At 46.4% G+C, this 27468-nt stretch overlaps 1 protein-coding gene across 1 annotated transcript in view; it reads left to right on the top strand.

Annotated features, from left to right (window-relative positions):
• The window catches only part of LOC126273242 (methyl farnesoate epoxidase-like), a 179217-nt gene that overhangs the window by 116621 nt on the left and 35128 nt on the right, over positions 1–27468 (top strand). Inside the window, exon 4 of the mRNA XM_049976787.1 lies at positions 632–786. Within this exon, the coding sequence (XP_049832744.1) occupies positions 632–786 (155 nt within the window). The remainder of the gene's footprint in view (positions 1–631; positions 787–27468) is intronic.

Here is a 27468-nt window from a genome sequence, read left to right on the forward strand (position 1 = left end):
CCGACAGTTACTTATGCAATCGAAGAGGGTACGATAGGAGTGTCTAAAGTGCTAAACCAGAATCCCTTCAGATCCTGGAACGCCATGCTCTTTGCCTCGCCTACCGCATCCATCTCCCCTCCCCGACGCGGATCCTGTACGACCTTATCCCGTTCCCCCACCTCCTTCTTTTTCCTCCTCCCACCTCCTCTGCCATTGGCATCTTTGCTCTCCCCTCTCCCTCCCCCTCCCCCTTCTTCCCCTCTTGGCAAGTCCCCGGACTTGCACACGTTACGTGGACATTTGCGCGCTGGACATCACCGCCATCAGTTTCTCCTCTGTGTGCCATCGTGTATGTGTTTAGTGTTTGCCGTCATGCTCCTACGTTCACCTGTGCAGCCGAAGTCGCCAGTGTTTGTGCGCCATGCCGACAGTTTTTAGTGTGTTTTTCTTCGAGTGTGACCGGCTTTGTGTTTTTTGTATTCTGTGTCTACTGTTTTTTGCCCGCCACTTTGTTCTGTCTTTTCTGTGTCTTCTGTATTTATTTTCAATGTCAAACCTGTGGCTGAAGAGCGGCGTAGGATGCTGCTGACAGCCCACTTTTTGTAAAGTGGGAAGATAAACCGTTAAACCAGCGCTGGGTGTGTGGCAGGTGTGTTCTTCACGGACGGGCCTTTCTGGGTGCAGCAACGGCGCTTCACGCTGCGCCACCTGCGGGATTTCGGCTTCGGCAAGATCAGCATGGAGGGACGCATCCTGGAGGAGGTCGAGGACCTGGTGGGCAGCCTCGCCAACAAGACTGTGCAGGTGAGCTCAGCGGCTGGAGCAAGCGGCAGCTGGTTCAGCTTTCTGGCTTCTTACCGAGAACATATTCAACAAATTAAAACTTATCAGAAGCAAACGCCAACGATCTTGCCACAGTGGTAACAGCGGTTCCCGTCAGATCACGGAAGTGCTGTTGGGCTTCGCTAGCACTTGGATTGGTGGCCGTCCTGGTCTGCTGACCTACATTGGCAAGCGTGGTGCACCCAGCCCTTGTGAGACCAGTTGAGCAGGTACTCGACTCAGAAGTAGCGGCTCCGGTCACGGAAACTAACAACAGCTGGGAGAGTGGTGTGTTGACCATATCCAGTGAAGTCTATCGGCTCGGGATGACACGGCGGTCGGTCGGTACAGTTGGGCCTTCCGAGGCCTGTTCAGGCGGAGTTTAGTTTTGAGATAAACAAATAACAACAATTAGTGCATATAAATGTATAATCTCGTCGACTTTCCCGGTGAGTTGTACTAATACGAAGATCCCTGATATTAGTTCGACGAAATGGCACTGAGACGGTTGTTACGATTAATCAAGGAAAACACCCAGTTAGAAAACGGCGCCAAAGTTAGTTGGTTACTGTCGAATTGCAATTTATAATTTCTTTATTGATTACTTCAACCATTAAAAGTCATTTCTTGACCACTTGACCAGGAACAGATCCAGAAAAGCTTACAGGCATGAGTGCCTTTTCAAAACAATTTACTTTACAGTTAACGGCCAAGCCATTTTACTTAAAACCGGCTTTGATAAAACATTTGATAACAAATCAGAATTTTCCAAGTAATGAAATTAAAATCTTTACCGTTAATAGTCAAGCCATTTTACTTAAAACAGACATTTAAAAACAAAATTAAAACATTCCAAGTAATGAAACAAAACACCAATTTGCACACAATTTCGCTACCGAACATGTAGGGAGCCACTTCTTTTAAATTTTGGCACAACAAGATATTAAACTACAAGGTCTCGCTAACAGGGAGGCAGAACTAGCATTTTCAAAGGATGCCAAGTAGATTAAAACAATCAAAGTAAAGATACAGTCATTCACCTTTTACAATAACTAACAATTTTAAAGCCATGTAATTTTAAAAAACCCACCAATGAAAGACTAAAATACAACCATTTAACATTTTACAATTGCTAACAACTTTAATACCATGTCCTGCCACCAAAATGTCCTGGGACAGAAATAATTAACCGACCGGGTGTAAGGGCGGCCACAATTGTCTCCCGAAGGATGCTCAGGCTAGAAGCGGACTAGCAGACCCACAACGCCTCACATTCAGCAATCACATCGACCTCACGCGAGGCCAGAGGAGGAGGTGGAATCAAATCAGATCAGCCATAATCCCTGCCCAAAAATACACTTCCTCCCATGCGGTAGTAATAAGAAGTCAAAAGATAACTGACTGTAATTACACCGGCGACAGGGACAGGAAATCCGAACACAGGAGGCCACAAGGCAGAAAAGACGCTGGTTGCACAAACCAAAATTCTTCAATTAACATCTAAACCTTTAACCAACGTAACTTGCAGTTTATCAGAGAAACAGCAGGTGAACTCCGATGCAAACGTTCCTCACACCCGACCGTGTCCACGTCGCCAGCTTACCCAACTGGGCACAGTCACGCAGCCATGCGCTCTGTCACCGGAGCCCTCGTCTTCTCTGCACCCACGGCGGCGAAATACCACTCCTCAGGTTAGGCGAGTTACTAGTCCATCATTCCCGCCTCCAGGAGGAAAATTGAGAGACATCCGTTGCCGCTTCCACCAAGTAGTGACTCGGAACCACAGGCGTTGTCCTCGGGTGATCACAGCAAGAGCTTACGGCCTTGTCCCTTTAACTCGTCCCACACGTCTCGCACCTCCAGGATAGACCACGCGGCTTCCCGGAACAACAGCCAACTCTCCACCCGCCACGCCCCGCCGCGGTCTCATCGTATGACATTCTCTAATTCCCGATTTTAAAAACCGACCGAGCGACTCGTCACCGCTAGGCAACCAACCGGCCACCCCCCCCCCCCCCCCCAAAGATCTTGTTCTCTACACAAGGCTAACAGGAAGCAACGATTCGAAGATCGATAAGACCAGACACGCCGCCAGAGGGGAATCTCAACGGAATCATACGCAGCATAACTATAAATATGAAAGAATCAATTACCGTTGGAATGGAAGGACTCAGAACAATCTTAACAGCGCGGTATATGTTGAGAGCCGACTGTTGGCTCAGGCGCGGTACTTCGTTAAGTCCCATTATCATCTGGCGAAACGTCGAAACTGCGTCTAGATCACATTTATGTAGGTGACGCTGTGGGGCTTTGCTCTCGCCCTATTTCGAGCCACGTATATTGTGACTATGTCAACACGCCCTCACCACCACTTACTTTCATTATGGAGTAGGCGTTATCAAGAACAGGTGGACGCTGTGGCTACTGTGTCTCCCCTGTCACCAGAGACAGCAAATCTACATGTGGAAAATTTTGAGGAAATGTCTAGTAAAACCACACGCTTAAATATCCAAGCATTTGTACAGAGACCTTGTGAGCCTAGGGTTGATCTCAGATTCTGTTATTCTGTGCAACGGATTAATCTGAGATGTACCCTTCAACCTGTGGCTCCTACAAGATGCAGTTGCCACCTCCACACTACTACAGAAGTCAGACAGACTCTCCTAACGTTCTAAAGAGAAATGCCTGAAAAACTTTCAGCAATAAATATCTTCCGGAGTCGTCTGCTGTAAGGAAATGACACAAAAATTCACAAAATTTCTTACGTAACTAGTGGGATACTTGGGTACTGGAGTAGTGCTAGTTAGTGTAAGAAAAACATGAAACTAACGAAAGTTATTATTTATTTTGCAAAAATTCTGATAAATCACAATGACACTTTTAGTTATGAATTGAAGTTATATCCTGGTTCTATTCGGAATGTGAAGTTACCTCTCAAGGATAGGATTCGCTAATGAAATATCTATACACGGTTTAAGATGGTTGTTGACTTGGCAGAATGGCTGAAAGCCACGCCTACTCAACTTGAATAATTATCCGTTAGAAGGTTGCTAGGTATGGTCGAAGCTGTCGCGTGTGAAATACAGTTAAGTGTACTGTCGTGAAGAAAATATGGGGGTCGCTATAACTGTAGCGCACAATACCGTAAGCTTTGATGACTGCTCGCTGCTGACAAATAAGACAACTCTCGTTCTATCTGGAATGACCTTCGCCAATCAAACTCTCCCTACACCTCCATGAAGTCAACTATTGGCGTGGTACACCGGTCAGATAACCAGTCCACCGCAATGCCACTCAAAAATTCGCTCGCAGGCGTTTAACTACAACTCTGTCCGTTCACACCGCACAATAAGTGTGTCGGCCAACACAGTGAACAACGTTTAATCGGAAGCACTCAATATAGAGCGTCGCACTTCGATTCGCTCTCGACAGAGAGGCTCTCCCAGTGAAGTACTGAGGAGAGACTTGTTCCTCGCTCCAAGAGCGACAACGGAATGGCTCCTCTCTACGCCAGATGTGAAGGGGTATATCTTTCGGTCTCTTCCATTACACCTTCAGCTCAAGGCGTCAGAAATATCGTGTGCCAATCAGCATTGCTCTTCTAAAACGGGAGAATGACGTTTCGTTTAAGGCGACCAATCTGGAAAGATGTGTAAAGAATGCGTAGGCTGGCCGCTCCCACACAATATAGCGGAATTTGCTTATAAGCTGAACACGGGGTCGTTCCTCCTTTCCCTCAGGCACTCGCTGTCCTCTTCACGGGCGGTTACCTCGGCGTTTGGCATTGACTCGTCCTGTGAAGGGACTGGCGTCCCGTTGTGCGACTTGCGTCTCCCGAACGAAAAGCTCCTGTGACCGTCGCGTCTGGAATGTATGTGTGTATGCCAGCCTCGAGTATTTCAACCCCGGTGCGCTTACTTGTTATTTGCATATCGTTTACATGAATTAATACAACATTGACTTTATCTTATCTAGTTTCGGTTCGAATGAAGCGTCTTGATGTGCGGAATATGATTGTGAGGGCGGAATATGTAAGCAATTAAGGTCAGGAGACCACGATGTCTTACAACCTAGATGACACCTTCTTTGTGGAGCCACGTGGCAGGGAAGCCTTGGATGAATTTCTTGACCCCATCGACGCCACCCACAAGTACAAGATGCGTCCGAAAAGTTCGGTGAATGATCTCAGAAAATAAAGAAAGCAACAGTTACAAACAAAATACCATATCTGGCCTTCAAAGTGCTCACCATTAGCTACAACGGACTTCTAACATAGGTTGTAAAGCTGTTGACATCGGTTTTAAAGCTGTTGGAAACTGTTACCACAAGGTTCTTATGGAATCACTCGAAGCACCGTGGTCGCGCGTTGTTGGATATCCGCATCATTACAGGAGCTTGGTGCTGCCAATACGGTCCAGATACCAAGCGACAGTCAGTGACATGGGATTCATAGTCTTCCCCGCCTCCCTTGGGTAGGAATTCATGATGGATCAAGCCCTTGCTTTCGAAAAAGTGCTCAACACCGAATTAAATCTTGGATTTTGTGAGCTGGCTTCTTTCCGAGACTGTCGTACTGGTAGCGCCAGGTCTCATCTCCTGTAATGCTGCGAATATCCAACAACACGTGACGGCGGTGCTCCCATCGATTCCACGAGAAGTGTTTGGTTACAGTTATCAAGATCTTCACAACCAAAGTCGCAAGTGTGTTGTACCTATGGTGAAAACTTTGAAGGCCAGTATGCGTGCGGTGTTTGTAGCTCTCATTTCCTTTATTTTCTGAGAACATTCAGTGAATGTTTCGAATGCACCTTGTACATAAAATTCACTCTGTAATTAGAGGAAGATAAGTGTCTACCATTCGTTGACATCTGTGTACGGAAGAAGCAAGATGGCACATTACATCATCCTGTGTTCAGGAGACCAACGCATATGGATCTGTGTTTGCGTCACCTAGTTTCCACCACCAAAGTGAATTCCCTACAGTTTTGAGAACACTTGTCACAGACAGGACAGACATGTTTTAATGTTTCAACATGCACTTGAGAATTGCTATAAAGCCCAAATCATGATTGAGTAAAAAATGGAAATTAAAAGTCATGTATACATCTCCAGAATTTGAGAATGAGAACAATTAGCAACTTCATACAAACTTTATATATAATAATAAATCTTTTAGAAACTTTTTCTTCTGAAACCTCCCACGAAACAACGGAAGGAAAGAAAGTCTATCGCATGCTACATTTTCACTGCCGATGAAGTAACGCTTCTGCATGAATCATGACGTTTTGATTTATTATTTTTTTATCACTAAATCTATTCGCAACACATTTTGTGGACAGTATTCACATATGCCACTGAATGTACCTGTAAAATCAGATCATTGTACGTCGTACAGTACAAGAGATATGACGTTACGTACATCGTGATTCATGGAAAAGTAGCTTTTCTGAAAACGGAACGCAAATTACTCACACTACACTAATACATTGTTTGATAACGAGAGTTCTTCTTTACTCACGACGTTATTAGGGGTTTTATGTCTCAAACCATAAAGATTTTACATGTTTAACGTTAAACATTTAGCACATTAACTCATTTATAATGTAATCACAAGTTTGAAGTTGTTTTATACACGGGAGTCCAATTCTTTAAAGAATTGGGGGTGATTTGGGAAGAGGCATTACTGGTTAAATATAATTTTCCAATTCTTGCCGAAATAACCAGATATATACTCCCCAGATGTGGTCAGGATACTATTTTAACACTATGATACTTCAGAATCCTTGTAATCCTGCCTGCCGGGGTCCCACATGGTGGAAAACGCAGTTGCTTGTTCTCTTCCTGGGCCATTTCGATGCTGCACGTTGTTGGCACTGCCTTCTGAATTTGTCTGACACTGTAAGTTACCCCTGCGGGACACCTGTGTTGTTGGTCTTGAGGCAGGCTGTCCTCGTCACTTATGGCACAGGTGACGGCTGAGATTGTTGTCTTACCGCCTGAAAAAGGCAATGCTAAGGATGTTATTTCCCATAAGGACTACATTGAGAAGATGCAGAGCCTGCTAAATGACGAATCTTACAAGAAGATCAACGTTGACCCCACAAAGAAGGTGGGGAACAAGACGAGAACTCTTCTCAAGGACGCAGATTTAGCCGAGGGTGTCGCCAAGAAATTGGCATCTCAAGGACCTATACCGCCAAGACTTTTGGACTCCCTAAAGTCCACAAAAAAGGTGTGCCGTTACGCACAATTATCAGCAACATTAGGGCACCTATATATTTGCTGGCCAAATACCTGGCAGAATTACTAAGCCCTTATGTGGGTAAATGCCCTCATCACGTTCGTAATTCTGTGGATTTTGTAAAACATCTCGACAACTTCAAGCTGAAAGACACAGATATCCTGGTGAGTTTTGACGTTGTTTCATTATCCACCAGGGTGTCTCTTCGAAAGTCAGTTGAGCTTATTGCACAGAAATTTGACGAGAAAACGACCAGTCTTTTCAAGCACGTTCTGACCTCCACGTATTTTCTCTTTAATGGAGAATACTATGAACAAACAGAAGGAGTCGCAATGGGGAGCCCACTCTCGCCTGTGGTGGCGAATTTCTGTATGGAGTACTTCGAGGAGGAAGCTTTGGCGTCATCCAAATGGGAACCTACTTGTTTTATACGTTATGTGGATGACACCTTCGTGATGTGGCCCCAAGGAAGGGACAAGCTCCAAGACTTCCTTACACACCTGAACTCCATACATCCGAACATCAAATTCACTATGGACACCGAAGCAGAAGAAAGATTACCACTCCTGGACGTCATGGTCAAAAGAAGAGTGGACGGCACCCAGGGCCACGGGGTATACAGGAAGAGAACGCACACCGACCTGTATTTGCATGCGGCACCCTGCGCATAGGAATGGAATGCTAAAAACACTGGTGCACAGGGCACGCACCATCTGCTGTAAGAACTGGAACACTTCAAAACTGCACTCTGGAGAAACGGGTACTCGGAATGGTAGATCAGACGCTCTCTCCCCCCATCTCTACAGTGCAGCCTGTGGAGATGGAGAAGAAGTCACGGAGAAAGAGATAGGCACTGCCTATGTACCGTATATTGGCGCACTATCGGGGAAAATAGGACGAATATTGAGGAAACACCGGGTAGGAACTGTCTTTTACTCACCAAATAAAACACAAGTGGGAAGTGTCAAAGACGACCTCGGTTTGCGGAAGGCCGGCATATACCAGATTCCGTGTCAATGTGGGAAGACTTATATTGGACAGAGAGTGCGCACCATCGAAGATCGTTGCCGAGAACATCAGAGGCACACTCGACTTGGGTACCCCAACAAGTCGGCGGTCGCAGAGCACTGTTTGTCCGAAAATCACGAAATGAAGAACCAACATACCAGGGTCTTGGCACAGACATCTAAATACTGGGACAGTGTCGTTAGAGAGGCTATCGAAATTCGTGCCAGGGACGGACTCATCAACCGCGATTGCAGCTACAACCTCAGCAGGGCATTGGAACCAGCATTGTGTCTAATTAAAGAGACGCTCAGCAAAGGAAACGAACGGGCGACTAGGGCGGACGAGGCAATTACACTGCCGCCAGCACAGACGCCGACGTCAGCGTCTCACCGACCGCTGACGCGCGGGCGCAGACCGCGGAGAGAACGCCTCACGAGGGGAGGGGATTTAATACGGCCGCTCACCCTCAAGAGCTCAGTTTGTCAGCGCACCTGACGATGGCGACATGTCCGATCGCCGAAATATTGTGGCCTTAGGGCAATATGGACCGGCAGTACACCCGTGGACTGTTCGAATAGATTTCGCTATTCCTGTTGCGACATCGAGCACAAATCTAAGTAAAAAATATCTTAACTAACCACCAAAAACCCTCAGTGACAGCAGCAAGAAAATCCAAACAATACTGAATCGGAAAATGTCGAGTCTACTAAGAAAACGTCAAAACTATCCTATAATCCGCAAAATTCTGCAGCGCTTTTCGTTAACGAAATTTTAAAGAAATCAGCTAAAAACAAATTTGCCATACCTACCAGTATAGAAACCGCACTTTTCCAATGTTGTTGTTGTGGCCTTCATCAGGAAGACTGCTTTGATGCAGCTCTCCATGCTAGTTTACTCTCTGCAGGTCTTTTCATCTCTGCACAATTACTGCAACCCACATTCATTTAAGCTGTTGTTGGTCTCATCCAGTAATAGTTACCCTTCATACTTCACTCAATTCAGTTTATGTAAGTCGAAGGTGGTGGAAGGGACAAAGGAAAGGAAAGAAACTGATGATATCAGCTGCATCGGAGCTTTATGTCTGATCGGCTGGACGAGTGAAAATGTGTGGCGGACCGAGACTCGAACCAGGGATCTCCTGCTTACTAGTTTCGTAGTTTCACTTCTAAGCCACCCGGACACAGTGTTTATCGCAAATGCACTGAGTATCTCGGGACTCTCCTCTCCCCAGCCAACCCCACCTAGCGCCACCTGTGCGTAGTTCCCGTTTAGGTTCCCGTTAGAGGCCGAAAGATTTCGTGGATCCGCGCTGAAGGTTGTGGATTCATTGCCCTTCGAGGCAATTCAGTTACATGAATGTTACTCAGTTTGAAAGAATTGTATTTCGACTAACAAGAATATCTGCTAACTTTGCGAGTGAATCCTTTAGGCGTAAGCATATTATGCAACATATTGTTGAGTTTCCTATTGTATCTTAAGAAAGTTGCATAAAGAAAGTAGCTGGCATCCCTGTAGTCTACGAAACTCATTATTTCAGTGAGAAAGAACCTTTGACTTTTTCGTTGTAGTACATTAACTGCGCACAGCAAAAGCAACAGGCTCAGGATCTGCTTGCTAATTGTGTGCTAGGACGACGACATCACTTGGAGACGTCAATTTGGTGGACATACCGTGTCGCTATTATTCAAGTGCAGCTACACACGGAGGTCCTGTCTGGACTGTAATTATCGTATGACATCGAACGTTGGTAAATATGCTAATGTGTTAATCCGGAACCGATTTATGATGCAAAAATTAGTTCCAGGTGCAAGTCTGGCACTGTACACTATTTGTTTGTCATCCACGCTGTCATCTGACCAGCGACAACGTGAGTGAACAGCACGTCTGTCAGGAAGAGAGACTGTGCGCTTTTAGTGAAACTATTTTATGCGAACGGCAGCAGCTACAGTCCTGCACTGAGAGAGTATCGGGGACTGCAAGATCTGAGTAGAGACTCGGTACCATTTAATGGCTTAAAGAGGATGATAGTAAAATTTAAAAAAAAAAAAAAAAAAAAAACATGAGTGAGCTTGGTGTGGCACGTGGAAGGCGTCCTATCCCGGTGGAAGTTATTGACAGATACATGTACAAGACCTAGACGAAGCAGAAACCAAAACCTTATGATCCGCAGCAATGTTCTGAATTTTCTCCTCGGATTGAGGCACGGATCGAAATTGTTGACATGTGGCCGGGCAATATCCTACTGGGTGACGAGGAACATTTTACACTTCACGGTACCAGTGACTACACAGAACTGCCGAATTTTCGGTTATGTTAAATCACGTGTTGTACACGAAGCGCCATTGCACTCGCCACATGTAGCCTACTACGTGGTGCGGATCCTCAAGCACCTTCATTCTCGGTCCGTTCTTCTTTGAAGAGCATACATCCAGAGGGCTAGTAATGGGTACCGTAACGTCTGACCATTATGAAGACCCTCTTGTACAGCTTGTGATCCTTGCATTGGAAAACCGCAGATGTATGGAAACGAGTGTTTTCATGCAGGATGGGGTATTCCTCATGTCGCTCGCCCAGTGAAAGATCTGCTTAGTGCACTCTTCCACGAATGTGTTATCTCCAGAGGTTTTCCTGATGCATGACCTGCAATGATATGAACCCATGCGACCTTTGGCACTGGAGATATCTATATGAACGCGTTTACCAGGGACACATTCGGATCTAAAGGCCAATATAGGGGAACACGTTGCTCAGATTCCACTGGAACTGCTGCAGGCAACCGTTGATCATGTCGTTTTACAGATGCAGCATCTCGCTGAAATCTTCGGTGCTTATATTGAACAAAATTTGGAAGCGGTGACTAATAATAAAATCAACAGTATTCCTTTCTCACTTATTCGAATTTTTCTCCCACGTTCCGCCCCGAAACCATCACATATGGAAACAGTTCTAAACGTCTTTCTTGCATTCACAGCGTAAGTTTTTCACCTGGTGACCAAAATTGGAACTAATTTTTTTTACGAGCGTCGATCTATTCTGCACTAAACCATTAGCATATCTGCGAAGTTTCGCTACCGTACGATAATTACATCCCACGTTGGACCTCTGTGAGTAACTGCACTTTAATTATAACCACCCGGTATTTAAAATTCCGTCTTTATTTTCATGTGGTATGATGCATCAGCAAACATTTTGCATCACACTGATACGTTGGTAGATCACCCCTGACATTGTTTGTAAACGTACACTCAATTGCCATGAGCGCTATCTATGTATAGAGCCCTGCGCTTGAATAGACAGCAGCATTTCAGTTGAAAGAATAGCAGCCCTAGCGACGCGTTAGAGACGTCTGTGGAACACTAGAGTGAACATACATCCTACTACGACGAACAGTTCGACAAATGATAGGGTCCACATCAGCACGTAACGCGCCGAAGGCCTGTCAATCAGAGAAGTTGCTCGCCGTGCACACAGGAGCCAAAGTATTGTGATGCGGACGTTCCGGTTGACGGATAGTGTTTAGGGCGTATACCGCATAGGGTGTCCACGTTCACATGATCGACTACGACTTTTGAATCAGAGGAAGCGTGGGGTGGGTGCTCCAGAACTAAATTCGGCGTTCGAAGAGGCTACGGGACGTTACGTAACGTATCAGACTGCTCGGAGGCGACTGGATAATGCTAATCTCCATTTCCGACGACCTTGGCAAGGAGCATCTCGTCTTATACAGCATCGCCACGGACTTCGTTACTTATGGTCCAGAAATCATGCAGCACTGACGCTCCAAAACTGATATCTGGTGTTGTTTACGGACGAAACTCGTATCTGTTTGTACCCTGGTAATCGTAGACAATGTGTCAGGAGAAAACCCGGTAATATACAACACTTGCAACACGGTGTCCATCAGGTGCACACCTCTCGTGGTTGTTGAGCAATCTTACTGCTCAACGGTGAGGGAGGGACTTTGCAAGCAATAGTGGGACCGTATCGTCAAAATTTATGTGACATTTGTTTTGTAGATAAAAACCGCCTTTTATTTCTGCCAGACGCGTTTCGTCTTTTTTTTTTTTTTTTTTTTCTTTTTTTTTTTTTTTTTTGTTCTAAGGAATCTTAACTGGGATCTAGAACGATACAGATTTGTTTTTACACTCCTGGAAATTGAAATAAGAACACCGTGAATTCATTGTCCCAGGAAGGGGAAACTTTATTGACACATTCCTGGGGTCAGATACATCACATGATCACCCTTGCAGAACCACAGGCACATAGACACAGGCAACAGAGCATGCACAATGTCGGCACTAGTACAGTGTATATCCACCTTTCGCAGCAATGCAGACTACTATTCTCCCATGGAGACGATCGTAGAGATGCTGGATGTAGTCCTGTGGAACGGCTTGCCATGCCATTTCCACCTGACGCCTCAGTTGGACCAGCGTTCGTGCTGGACGTGCAGATCGCGTGAGACGACGCTTCATCCAGTCCCAAACATGCTCAATGGGGGACAGATCCGGAGATCTTGCTGGCCAGGGTAGTTGACTTACACGTTCTAGAGCACGTTGGGTGGCACGGGATACACGCGGACGTGCATTGCCCTGTTGGAACAGCAAGTTCCCTTGCCGGTCTAGGAATGGTAGAACGATGGGTTCGATGACGGTTTGGATGTACCGTGCACTATTCAGTGTCCCCTCGACGATCACCAGAGGTGTACGGCCAGTGTAGAAGATCGCTCCCCACACCATAATGCCGGGTGTTGGCCCTGTGTGCCTCAATCGTATGCAGTCCTGATTGTGGCGCTCACCAGCACGGCGCCAAACACGCGTACGACCATCATTGGCACCAAGGGAGAAGCGAATCTCATCGCTGAAGACGACACGTCTCCATTCGTCCCTCCATTCACGCCTGTCACGACACCACTGGAGGCGGGCTGCACGATGTTGGGGCGTGAGCGGAAGACGGCCAACGGTGTGCGGGACCGTAGCTCAGCTTCATGGAGACGGTTGCGAATGGTCCTCGCCGATACCCCAGGAGCAACAGTGTCCCTAATTTGCTGGGAAGTGGCGGTGCGGTCCCCTACGGCACTGTGTAGGATCCTACGGTCTTGGCGTGCATCCGTGCGTCGCTGCGGTCCGGTCCCAGGTCGACGGGCACGTGCACCTTCCGCCGACCACTGGCGACAACATCGATGTACTGTGGAGACCTCACGCCCCACGTGTTGAGCAATTCGGCGGTACGTCCACCCGGCCTCCCGCATGCCCACTATACGCCCTCGCTCAAAGTCCGTCAACTGCACATGCGGTTCACGTCCACGCTGTCGCGGCATGCTGCCAGTGTCAAAGACTGCGATGGAGCTCCGTATGCCACGGCAAACTGGCTGACACTGACGGCGGCGGTGCACAAATGCTGCGCAGCTAGCGCCATTCGACGGCCAACACCGCGGTTCCTGGTGTGTCCGCTGTGCCGTGCGTGTGATCATTGCTTGTACAGCCCTCTCGCAGTGTCCGGAGCAAGTATGGTGGGTCTGACACACCGGTGTCAATGTGTTCTTTTTTCCATTTCCAGGAGTGTATATAGGTTTTTAAAAAATGGCTCTGAGCACTATGGGACTTAACTTCTGAGATCATCAGTCCCCTCAAACTTAGAACTACTTAAATATAACTAACCTAAGGACATCACACACATCCATGCCCGAGGCAGGATTCGAACCTGCGACCGTAGCGCTCGCGCGGTTCCAGACTGTATCGCCTAGAACCGCTCGGCCACATCGGCCGGCTATAGGTTTAAAACTAACGTCTATTCTTGATGTTTATGCCCCCCTCCCTCTCTCTCTCTCACTCTCTCTGTCTCTTTGTCTCTCTCTGTCTCTCTCTCTCTCTCTCTCTCTCTCTCTCTCTGTGTGTGTGTGTGTGTGTGTGTGTGTTTGTGTGTGTGTGTGTATGTGTGTGTGTGTGTGTGTGTGTGTGTGTGTGTACGAGAGAGAGAGAGAGAGCTGAAGAGTGTGTACATGTGTATATGTTTTAAAGGCGCGCGCGCGTATGTGTGTGTGTGTGTGTGTGTGTGTGTGTGTCTGTGCGGACGTGCTCGAGGTGCGGGAGGAGGGATGTTGGTGGTTGGAGTTGTAGAGTGTTGAATATGAATGCAATAGCTGTCAGAGTGGCTAAAAGTTTTGGTGAAAAGCTGATTTGAGTTTTGGTGTAAATGTTGTGTGCACAGGTTCATGGACAAGCAAGTGAACCCCTCCACAGAACACTTAAACTAAAACTCTGACGTTAGTTCTAAACTTATACTTCGTTAGGATGGCAACATGTAGGTAAACAACCCAAAGGGAGAAAACACACACTGAGCTCACATATTTACCTCTTTAGAAAATCAGTTTTCGAGCAAATATCTATAACTAGCGGCAAAAGAGAAACAGTGCGTCAGCAAAGTAAGGATAAACATGGTGAACAGTGTGAAGGAAAAATTTCGAAGTATAAAAAGTGCTTATGTTTCGGAAATGAAGGGTATTGCGACCTCCAGACAAGACGAGAGGAAACGCAGATGTCAAGAAACTGTAAGTAATTAGTAATTAATTCAAATGGTTCAAATGGCTCTAAGCACTATGCGACTTAACATCTGATGTCATCAGTCCCCTAGACGTAGAACTACTTGAACCTAAACTACTTAAACCTAACTAATCTAAGGGCATCACACACATCCATGTCCGAGGCAGGATTCGAACCTGCGACCCTAAGAGCAGCGCGGTTCTGGACTGAGGCCCCTAGAACCGCTCGGCCAAAGTAATAAGTTATTTACATAAATAAACGCGATGTGATCTGTTTGATAATCTGAAAATAACAAATATCAAAACAAAACAGTATCGTTCTAGATCACACTGAAGGTGCTTTAGAACAAAGGCGAAACGCGTCTGGGAGAAATAAATTACAGTGCAACAAAAAAGGGCGATTCTTATTTACAAAACAAATATTTCTGTGCTTGCTGCGGAGGATGGCCACGCAAACAAACTCGTTATTTTGGTGACTATTTCATCGTGATGGATGATCTCTCTCGTACTCACCGTACTGTCCTTGTCAACACGTTGCTTCAACATACAAGGATCACCAGAATGGAGCGGCCTGCACGTTCGCGGATATGAACCCATTCGAACACGTGTGGGGGCGATTGAAACGAGTTGTTATGCGCGACTTAGGCAACATCGCCATTGAAGAGTAAGACAATTTGAACAAGGTGCTGATCCCATAGATGGTATGCCACGGCGGACAATAGCCTGCGTTCGAGCAAGGGGACGTTCCACCACGTATTGACGTTGTTCAGCAGTGCTATGGAAAAAAAAGAGAAACTGTCGATTGTGTCGTTACACAAATGTTCGTTGTCTCTGTGTAGTGATCGGGACACATTGCAAATGAGTATATACCCAGGCCCCAGAGGCAACTTTTAATTTTTATGCCATGATTTTCGAAATCAAGCGATGATGCAAGACGTTTGTTGGTGTGTGTACATGTAGGCCCCTTTACGCGTCCTACTAGACCAATACAAACGGAGACAGCTACGTACCAGCTGTGGCCATACAGAGAAGGAAATCGCACTGTTGACTCTTCTATTCAATGCGATTGGGATCGGCGTACGCCAGATGACGTGTTCGCCGCGACTCTTCGGTGTATGACTGCAGAACTATGAACCACACAAGTGCTGCACTGTGTCACTTTTGAGCCCATCAGTTCTTATTCCCGGCTCCACACATGGCGTGCTGTCTAGCAGAGCGTCGCCAGGTGCATAACCTCTTGAGGTAGATGAAGGTGTAATTGCTACCTTGACTGGTTTCTTAGCTGGGTGCTTTGTCACGGATGTCACGTTTCATTAACATAAAAGGTTTCATGGCTGTCAAATTTTATGAATGTAAGAGGCGTCATGGTCATCCAATGCTATTAATGAAAGAAGTGTCATGGACGCTATGAAATGAAAGGAAACTTCATTAAGTAGTAATATTAACGCAACATACAGACATAGTGCTGGGAAGGCACGATGCGCGTGACGCCGGGCGGGCAAAAAGTGGAGCTACTTAACACTGTCCCACACACAGAGGCTAAAGTGTTACGTCACAGTCAGGGTCACAGGCGGGGCTATAACACGTCTGTAGGCAGTCAGAGAGCTGAGCCGAACACGGAGATGGCAACAGGACTGCTGGGTTTGAGATTCGTTTCAGTCGAGGGTGGAAGTTTCCGGAAATTACGAAGACCTTTGGTACCTTCAGGAGAAAGCAACGCTGCTAGTGAAACTCATCCAGAAGTCCCTGTAAAATCTGCATACACCGAAAAGCCAAAGAAACTGGTACGCCTGCCTAATATCGTGTAGAGCCCCCGTGAGCACGCAGAAGTGCCGCAACACGAGGTGGTGTGGACTCGACTAATGTCTGAAGTAGTGCTGGAGGGAAGTGACACCACGAATCCTGCAGGTCTGTCCATAAAGCCGTAGGAGTACGACGGGGTGGAGATCTCTTCTGAACAGCACGTTGCGAGGCATCCAGATATGCTCAATATTGTTAATGCCTGCGAAGTTTGGTGGCCAACGGAAATGTTTAAACTCAGAAGAGTGTTCCTGGAGTCACTCTTTAGCAATTCTGGACGTGTAGGGTTTCGCATTATCCTGATGGAATTGTCCGGGTACGTCGGAATGCACAGTAGACGTGAATGGATGCAGGTGATCAGACAGGATGCTTACGTACATGTCACATGTCAGAGTCATATCTAGACGTATCATGGGTCCCATACCACTCCAACTGCACACATTACAGAGCCTCCACCAGCTTGAACAGTCCCTCATGACACGCAGCGTCCATGGATTCATGAGGTTGTCTCCATAGCCATCACGTCCATAAGCTCGATACGATTTGAAACGAGACTCGTCCAACCAGGCAATATCATTCCAGTCATCAACAGTCCAATGTCGGTGTCGACGGGCCTAGGCGAGGCGCAAAGCTTTGTGTCATGCAGTCATCAAGGGAACACGAGTGGGTCTTCGTCTCCGAAAGCGTATATCGATTGTTTTCACGCCGACACTTGTTGATGGCCCAGCACTGAAATCTGCAGCAAGTTGCTGAAGGGTTGCTCTTCAGTCACGTTGAACGATTCTCTTCAGTTGTGTTGGTTCCGTTTTTGCAGCATCTTCTTCCGGCCACAGCCATGTCGGAGATTTGATGTTTTACCGGATTCCTGATATTCCTGGTACACTTGTGAAATGATCGTACGGAAAATCCCCACTTCATCGCCGCCTTGGAGATGCTGTGTCCCATCGCTTATGTGCCGACTGTAACACCACGTTTAAACTCACTTAATTCTCGATAACCTACCATTGTAGCAGCAATAATCGATCTAACAACTGCGCCAGGCACTTGTTGTCTTATATAGGAGTTGCCGACCGCAGCGCCGTATTCTGCCTGTTTATATACCTCTGTATTTGAATACACATGCCTATACCAGTTTCTTTGGGACTTCAATGTATAAGTGATTAGAGAACAGTACTAACAAGGCACTCGTTACAGCCGAACGTCGGAGTCACTGTAGAACGACATTAGGATGCTGCTGCAGTAAGATCCCGGGTTCGATTCCCGGCGGGATCAGCGATTTTCTCTGCCTCGTGATGGCTGGGTGTTGTGTGATGTCCTTAGGTTAGTTAGGTTTAAGTAGTTCTAAGTTCTAGGGGGCTGATGACCATAGATAACAGTCCCATAGTGCTTAGAACCATTAGCCATTAGCTGCAGTAAGAACTATGAGAAAACTGCACACATCTAAGGCAAGACAACTGAGTTCGCAATAAGTATTCACCAGCAGTTATTATCTTGCATTTACTGCTAGTTAGTAAGGAACAACCTCTGTAGAGTTCACCTGTGGTAGTTGCAACGAGTAATAGTGGGAATTTTGTGTGTGTTAGAATATACAGAAGAACAAGTGCTGCTTATGCTTCTCTGCTTGTGTGAATTAGATGTCTAGCTGCGTGAGTCACAGTGAGAGATAATTATTTATTTTCTGTTTGTGAGAATAGAGAGAGGAACGAGCAGTGTCCCGCACTTGTCTCCTATTGTGGTTAGAATATTTGACTGCGTATAGTGGGAACTACTATGGCAGATCAGTCGTCTCATAGTGAAAGATAGAGCCCAAGAGCCGGGATTTGCTGCAAGGCACTAACATATACAGCGTGTTTCCGAAAGAGCGCGCAAAAATTTAACATTACATAGAGGGTGGTCCACTGAACAATTTGAGGTAGGGAACCTGGGGTCGGAGAAGCCAGCTTGAGGTGATATGGAAGTAAACTTGTCTTCCACGTTGTCTAGCATTACTGTTTCCCAGCTTATTTGCAGCTAACATGCGTACAGGTTTACACGTACTGTGCTGTTTATTTACATGTACATTCTTTATTTCCTGCAAGGAAACAAGGAGAACGAACCATACCTTGTACCTGGCCTGTACCGAGGATTATACAAAGAGTTCTGTTGGAGAACGTAGCTTTGGCTGCTCGTGAGAGGATGTGGATACAGCATGACGACGCACTGCCTCAATTCAATGTGGATGCCCGCAAGCTTCTCTATGCCGTATTTCCTGATTGATGGATTGGTAGGGAAGGTCCTATTCCAAGTCCTGCGAGGTCATCTGGCCAGAATACCCTTGCTATTTTCCTATGGGAATATCTAAATCACTTGTGTATGAGACCCCAATGGATAGGAAGATGGAATTAGATGCCAGAATTGTAGATCCCGGCGGGATCAAGGATTTTTCTTGCATCGACATGACTGGGTGTTGTTGTGTCGTCTTCATCATCATCATTCATCCCCATTACGGTCGGAGGAAGGCAATGAAAAACCACCTCCACTAGGACCTTGCCTAGTAAGGCGGCGTGGGTCTCCCGTGTCGCTCCCCTACGCTCTGAAAAGAAGTATGGGATTCATGATCATCATGTTTCTAGCACTCTGCCACTGGAGGGCTCCGAATCGTAGCGTCTAACATGGCGGTGTGTAACGTAACTATGACGGCGGGTGAGAAACAGCGAGCCGTAATCAAGTCTCTATGCGTCCACGCATGGGGCACCCTTTCCTTCAGCATGACAGAGCCAGACCACACACAAGTGCTCCAACATCTGCAACAATCCGACGCCTTTGGTTCAGTGTCGTCGATCATCCTCCATACAGTCCCAACTTGCCACCATTAGACTATCATCTGATTCCAAAACTTAAAGAACACGTTTGAGGGCTTCACTTCGACAGGGATGAACAGTTGCAAGCACAGATGAGGTTGTAGCCCCGTCAATGAAGTCAAACATTCTACAGAGACTGTATCAACAAACTTCTGAGACGTTACTTTTCAGCACGTCCTCGTACAAGATGAACTGCAAGGGTCTCAACACATTTTCCTGGGCCAAACCTGAAGCTATTCGTATTTCTGTATGTGTCGATGACTCTCCACTTTGTTGCCGTCAAGATCAATCCCATTTATGTACAGTATCATAGGGACCAAATTTGCTTGGTTAAAGACTTCTGGAACGTGTGATCCCACAACCTCAAGGGATGGTGTTAAAAAAATAAAACGTATAATTACTCATATTAAAGAAAATGAAGCAGTTGAGCCTAAAAATTAATGTAGTGACTTGGGTAATAAATAAGACTGCAAATATGCATGTCAGTAGTATGTATGGTGCAAGCGTGGCAACAAGATAGTAATAGTTACAAATAGGCACATAGGTGTTTTTCTGTTATTCTCACGAGTCGATACTTTGTTGCATTAAAATTTTCAGTCCACTTAGCGCGTCAAATTCGGATAAAATTTCAAGCTTACATGATAACCGCCATCATCTTTGTCAGAACTAAAACTGACTGTCGTGAACTGATAAGGTTCCCTCTTTCATACTCACAGAACGGCATCCGATTGGCTGGATTATGTCATGATGGCGCGTAGAGAGGTGGCACACTCTGCGTGTATAGATCTTGCTTAGCTCACTATCTAACGTTGCTTGCAGCGCCATCCATTGGATCAAGCGGTGAACTCCGAGAACTATTTCTCTGTGTTTTTTTCTTTGTCAAGTGCAAGCCTCCATGCACTAGTAAATGCGTAGCTGGTGTCCCTACTGAAGTTGTTTTTGCAAAGTCTAATTTCATCACAGAGTCCCAATAGTTTGTAGCGTGAGCAAGTATTCTCATTTGTTCAAACAAAATCTTGAGCTTATTTAACAGGCTGTCTTCAGATTCCCGAATCCTGCTGTCCTCTAAACCCAACTAACGCCCCTCTGGCACCTCTTCCTATTATCCCATCTGCCTCACCTCCGTGTTCAGCAAAGTCTTCGAGTCCATCCTCTCTCACTGTATTCATCACTACCTTATCCAGTACCACCTCCTTCACCTTACCCAGTGTGACTTCCAGCCCCCCTTCTCAGTTGACGACCAGCTCCTTAACCTTACCAATCTTTTTCCCCTACAACTTCTGTCGCTCGGCTATCTTTGTTTCCCTCGACCTCCAGAATGCCTATTGCAGTGTCTGGCATCCTGGGCTCCTCTTTAAACTCCAGACCTATGCTCTATCCATCAGTTTCGTCCATCTCATTGCTTCCTTCCTCTCCCATAGTCCCTCCTGTCTCACTGTCCACAATACCAACTACTGTACTTTCTATCCCACTTCCAGCGTGCCCCAAGGATCCATCCTTTCCCTTCACCTCTATCTCCTGTATACTGCAGATATGCCTAAACCTCCCCCACCAGTTGACCTCTTCCAATTTGCTGACGAGGTCGCCTTCCTGGCCCTTTATCCTACCCTTCAATGGTCCCAATTTACCCTTCAAACCCACCTCTACCAGTGCACCACCTGGTGCAACCAGTGGCTCCTTTGAATCAACCATTCCAAGACCCAGGCAATTGTCATAGGTCGTACCACCCACTCCTTCCAGCTCCACGATTTTTACCTCACCATTTATGGTCATCCTACCCACCTCACTCCTACAATGAAATTACTTGGCCTCACCCCTTAACGTCACCTCACTTGTACTCCCCATCTCTTTACAATCCCACACAAAGTCCACAATAGACTCCACCTCCTGAAACTTGTCCAGCCGAACATGGGGACTGCATCCTTCCACCATCCTTCACACCTACAAATCCTTGATCCACCTCCATCCTTTACATGCCAGCTCCACTTGGACTTTCACTCCTCCCAGATTTTATATAGCCCTCCAAGTCCTAGAACGCAATGCACTCCAGCTTGCCTTCCGTGTCTGCCTTCTGTCCCCCACATGGATCCCCTATGACCTCATCCCCTTCCCACATCTTCTTCTTTTCCTTGAACACATGCACACCCTGTACATCGTACACCAATTAGATCCCCCACACCTCCTGGTGTCTTCTATCCTCTCTTACCCCAGACCACTGCTGCACCTTTTCTGTTGTGTCCCTCCCTCTCTCCATCTCCACACCCTCCACCTCCTTTCCCAACCCAACTTCCAGCACCTATACCTCCTGGATGATGAGCTTCGCCCTGATCTCTACTCCTCCTACTAACTCTAACCCCACTTTCCCCTTCCCGCTCCTCAGGGCTCCCTCTTCCCTTCCCCTGAGAGATTTTCCTGCTTCCTACACCCCCTCCCTTTCCCATACTCCCCTTCTGTGTCTCTGCTCTCTCTCCTGACTTGCCTTCCCTCTTCATCTCCCACCCCGCTCCTGTCCTGCCTCTTGGTGCCCCTCCCCCCCCCCTGACACCCCCATTTCTTCTTTTCCTCCCATCCCTTCCAGCCCCTCTGCACTTTCCTCTCCCCTCTTTTTCTCTCCTCTCAGGCTTCCTCTCCCTAAGCATGTCCCTCCCGGATGTTTTTATTCTTCGTGTGTGCTCCATTGCTTACAGTAGTTTGTTGAGTGTCTCTTGTTCTGTGTGTTTTTCTACTGTGGCCAACTTTTTTCTTGTGAATGTGACTCCAGTGTGTTTTAAGTGCCCCATGGCTCGCCAACTGAGTTCTTTTAACTTTATTTCAACCTTTTTTTAACTGTCTCCCAATGAATGTCCCCATGTCAATGTATATTTTGACTCCCATTGTGTCCACTTAATGTGTTTTTATGTCCCCCTCTTTCTGCTTTTTTACGTTTAGTTTCCTCTTTTTATTTCATTGTAATGTCACTCAGCTGAAGAACAGCAGATTATGCCGCTGCCAGCCCTCCTCTGCCCATATAGGGTAGGGGAATGAAATCACAAGAAAGAAAAAAAAGAGTCTGCCTACAGATCAATAATAACTGTGACTCCACTCATCTTGTTCATTTCTTCTCTGAATTTGCCGCCACCATAGACCCTTTCCTTTAAAAGGGAGCCATGATCTACCACAACTTGCTGCAAATTGTAAAAGCACACCTACCTGTCCACACTGCAAAGGCTGCTATTTTCTTAAACTGTGCCCTAACCTAGCATCCTCTCCTACCTGTAACACCTGCAATGACTCCTACCCCACCTACTCTAAGCAATGCAAAGGTAAGCCACAACCTACCAGACCTGAGCTTACTTTCCCTGTCGCTGTCTCATTGATAGTCCAATTCACCTCAAAAATTTCCTCTGGCCAAGTCCCTCTGCTGAAGATATTATCAAATTCTTTACAGTTGTCCTCCAAAACATTTATCCATTCCAACATCCAATCTCCTTTGCTGCCTGCTCCATCTTCCATCTCAACACTCAAGCTACCTAATCTCACAACCAGGTCTATTTCGTGTTCACCTGCCTCGACACCCTTGTCTGAACCTCTTTGGACCTCGTCCACACACAACAATCTTATCCCTTATAATGGTGTGACAGCACTACAAAATCCGCTCCCTCCCCAACAATAAACATCTTTTAATGCATTCCCTATGCCAACACAAAGGTCATGCATTTCTCCTTAATGAAACTTTCCACCAACTCTTTCACAACATCCAAACCTCTCCCTGTATCTCCCACCAGACAGATAACCCACTTCCTGTGGCCAGCGGCAGAGTTTCAGTTGGCCAGTACAAGAACAGCCCTGTTCAGCCATGATCCTTATACGATACTCTCACTGAACACTTTATTTTTCCCTCTTTTTCCAAACCCTTACCATTACCTTGCCACCATCTATATCCGATCTAATCATCCCATCCCTTTTGACTTCCTTCCCCACCCATATAGATCGCATTTCTTCCACCTGTATTATTGCCACAGACCTCAACATCCCCGCAAGACTCTAGCGGTGGCATCAATTTACCACCTCCGTGCAAGGTGACATTGTTCCCATCCCACACCAGCTAGCGACCTAAAACAATTGCTGAAATCCAAGGAATTCCACACAGTGAGAAAGAAGAAACAATTGCTGAAATCCAAGGAATTCCACACAGTGAGAAAGAAGTGGCAGAAGAAATATAAGTGTCCCTGTCGGGTGAGTCATGGAATGTGTGCTGTCGAATTTGCTCGACTGTCTGGATAATGTGCATGAGCATGACAATGATATGATATGTGCTTCACAAGTGAAAGTGATATTGAAATAGGTGTCGAGGCATGTAGTTCATCATCCTTCTCGGGGAGGGAGCCACAAATCCCATCGCTAGTAAAACATAGTAAAGGATAATAGTTGTTCAAGGAGCGAGTACTAAACAATTACAAGGGGTACCCAAAAATCGGGAAATTTGTCGTAACGTCTTTATTTCTCAATATTTTTACACTCCACTGACCCAACACACTTCTTCAAATGATCCTTCCATTGTTCAAAACAGTTTTTAAATTCACTTATTGTGATGTTCTTTATGCTTTCCAGCTATTCCTGTTTTACCTCTTCCACAGTGACAAAACGCTTTCCTTTCATATCGCTTTTGAGTCCGGGGAACAAAAAGAAATCACAGGGGGCTATATCCAGTGAGTAGGGGAGATAGACAATCGGTGTCACGCCGTATTTGATCAAAAACTGCGTTACGGAGAGGTTGGTGTGGGTCGGTGCGTTGTCGTGATGGAAGAACCAGTTGCCTGTACGCCACAGATCTGCCCTTTTCTTACGGATACTCTACTTCTTTTCAAAACCTCCAAGTAGTACTCCTGGTGACAGTTTGACCTGGGGGAATGAACTCCGCCTGTATAACACCTCTGCAATCGAAGAAGTAAATGAGCATTGTTTGAGTTCACTTGGCGAGCTTTTTTGGAAAGACGACAGAGGGATAGAGAAACAATTAAAATCGCTCAAAAGAGGAAAGGCCGCTGGACCTGATGGTATACCAGTTCGATTTTACACAGAGTACGCGAAGGAACTTGCCCCCCTTCTTCCAGCGGTGTACCGTAGGTCTCTAGAATAGCGTAGCGTTCCAAAGGATTGGAAAAGGGCACAGGTCATCCCCGTTTTCAAGAAGGGGCGTCCAACAGATGTGCAGAACTATAGACCAATATCTTCAACGTCCATCAGTTGCAGAATTTTGGAACACGTATTATGTTCGAGTATAATGACTTTTCTGGAGACTAGAAATCTACTCTGCAGGAATCAGCATGCGTTTCGAAAAAGACGGTCATGTGAAACCCAGCTCGCACTATTCGTCCGCGAGACTCAGAGGGCCATAGACACGGGTTCCCAGGTAGATGCTGTGTTTCTTGACTTCCGCAAGGCGTTCGATACAGTTCCCCACAGTCGTTTAATGAACAAAGTAAGAGCATATGGACTATCAGTTATGTGATTGGGTTGAGGAGTTCCTTGATAACAGAACGCAGCATATTCTCAATGGAGAGAAGTCTTCCGAAGTAAGAGTAATTTCAGGTGTGCCGCAGGGGAGTGTCATAGGACCGTTGCTATTCAAAATATACATAAATGACCTTATGGATGGCATCGGAAGTTCACTGAGGCTTTTTGCGGATGATGCTGTGGTATAGCCGGCCGCGGTGGTCTCGCGGTTCTAGGCGCGCAGTCCGGAACCGTGCGACTGCTACGGTCGCAGGTTCGAATCCTGCCTCGGGCATGGATGTGTGTGATGTCCTTAGGTTAGTTAGGTTTAAGTAGTTCTAAGTTCTAGGGGACTAATGACCACAGCAGTTGAGTCCCATAGTGCTCAGAGCCATTTGAACCATTTTTTTGCTGTGGTATATCGAGAGGTTGTAACAATGGAAAATTGTACTGAAATGCAGGAGGATCTGCAGCGAATTGACGCATGGTGCAGGGAATGGCAATTGAATCTCAATGTAGACAAGTGTAATGTGCTGCGAATACATAGAAAGAAAGATCGATTATCATTTAGCTATAATATAGCAGGTCAGCAACTGGAAGCAGCTAATTCTATAAATTGTCTAGGAGTACGCATTAGGAGTGATTTAAAATGGAATGATCGTACAAAGTTGATGCAATCCGAAAACAAAGGAAGTAGGTTACAGTACGCTTGTTCACCCACTGCTTGAATACTGCTCAGCAGTGTGGGATCCGTACCAGATGATGTTGATGGAGGAGATACAGAAGATCCAACGGAGCGCAGCGCTCTTCGTTACAGGATCATTTAGTAATCACGAAAGCGTTACGGAGATGATAAACTCCAGTGGAAGACTCTTGCAAGAGAGACGCTCAGTAGCTCAGTACGGCCTTTTGCTGGAGTACGTAGCTTCATCAAGGAGTCAAGCCGTATATTGCTCCCTCCTACGTATATCTCGCGAAGAGACCATGAGGATAAAATAAGAGAGATTAGAGCCCACACAGAGGCATACCGACAATCCTTCTTTCCACGAACAATACGATACTGGAATAGAAGGGAGAACCGATAGAGGTACTCAAGATACCCTCCGCCACACACCGTCAGCTGGCTTGCGGAGTATGGATGTAGATGTAGATGAAAGAGGCGACCCCCTTGTCTCCCACTGGCTTGACTGCTGCTTTGTTTCGGGGTCGTATCCATAGCACGACGATGCATCACCAGTAATCACCCTGCAAAAAAATTCAGGGTCCTCTTTGAGCTGATTTTGGAGCTCAAAACATGCCTAAAGTCGACGCTTCCTTTTGCTCATCTGTGAGAAGGTGAGGGACAAATTTGGCTGAAACCCTTCTCATGTTCAAATCTTCGGGTAAACTCCTCTTAATTGAACTCTGTGTTATTTCAGACATCTCACAGAGTTGATCGATGGTTCAGCGACGGTCTACACGAACGAGGGCATTGATTTTGCCGACGTTTTCGTCACTCTTGACGTTGAGGGGCGCCCAAAATGGGATTGGTCTTCAATTGACATTTCTCCATTTTTTTCCGCGGCCGATTTCCCCACAGGAAACGAATTCACAGCCACGCGTCCCTCACGACAATCTGAAATCACGTTTTCGCCAAAATGGAAAAAGTTGTTTTACTAAAAAATGCTCTCACTGACGAACCTATGCACTCACAGCGACACGACTTCGCACACTGACTCAGATGGCGTGACCGTTACCGACACTTGGTCGAACAATTGGTTCCCCCACTCTACCTCCCCACCGCAGCCCAATACTTGTTATTTTCGCGTCCCCCCCTCCCCCCCGCCCATCGTACGTACGTGGAAGATCATCTGAAGCATAGCAGAAAAATAACTACTAACAGATTTCAGATAAATCCGCAGTAATGTGATCGTGTAGTGCATAACAAAAGCTACGAATATTCAATGGAGGACAAGGCGGACTTGTTACAAAAAACTGGTGCTTGCACGTTTCAACGATGCTCCACACAGTTCACAGGATCTGCATGATAGTGAAGTACTGCGTTACATACGTCAAATTGCGCGTGACATAGATTCCAGTGATTTCAAGGGAAGCAGTGGATGCTTGCCTAACTTCAAACAGTGCTACAGAATTGGAAAACATAAGATAACTAAATTTTAAACAAAGTGTCAGTTTCGTGCACTAACGGCCTTTCCGCAGTGATAACACCGGTTCCCGTCAGATCACCAAAGTTAAGCACTGCCAGGCTGGGCTAACACTTGGATGGGTAACCATCCCGTCTGCCGAGCGCTGTTGGCAAGTGGGGTGCACTCAGGCCTTGTGAGGCAAACTGAGGAGCTACTTGATTGAGAAGTAGTGGCTCCGGTCTCGGAAACTGACATTCGGCCGGGAGAGCAGTGTTCTGACCACATGCCCCTTCATATCCGCATCCAGTGACACCTGTGGGTTGAGGATGACACGGTGGCTGGTCGATACCGTTGGGGTATCCAAGGCCTGTTGGGACGGAGTTTGTTTTTGAGTCAATTTGGTGCGAAGTCGACCCGAAAATTTGTAGATGAGATGAACAAATATATTCTATAGTTCAGTAATGAACTTGTTATCATCTTCAACCAGCTGGGATTTGAAGAGGTAATGCGTGTGAAAGGAACACTGTAAATTAGAGGTACTGAGAAAATTGTATCAAGTTCAACTAACATCATTAACGAATTTTGGATACAATTATGCCGACTGTTAATCTGTATGGTAATTTGGCTAGAAAG

This window comes from Schistocerca gregaria, chromosome 5, assembly GCF_023897955.1.
Source record: "Schistocerca gregaria isolate iqSchGreg1 chromosome 5, iqSchGreg1.2, whole genome shotgun sequence".
In the NCBI taxonomy this organism is placed as follows: domain Eukaryota; kingdom Metazoa; phylum Arthropoda; class Insecta; order Orthoptera; family Acrididae; genus Schistocerca; species Schistocerca gregaria.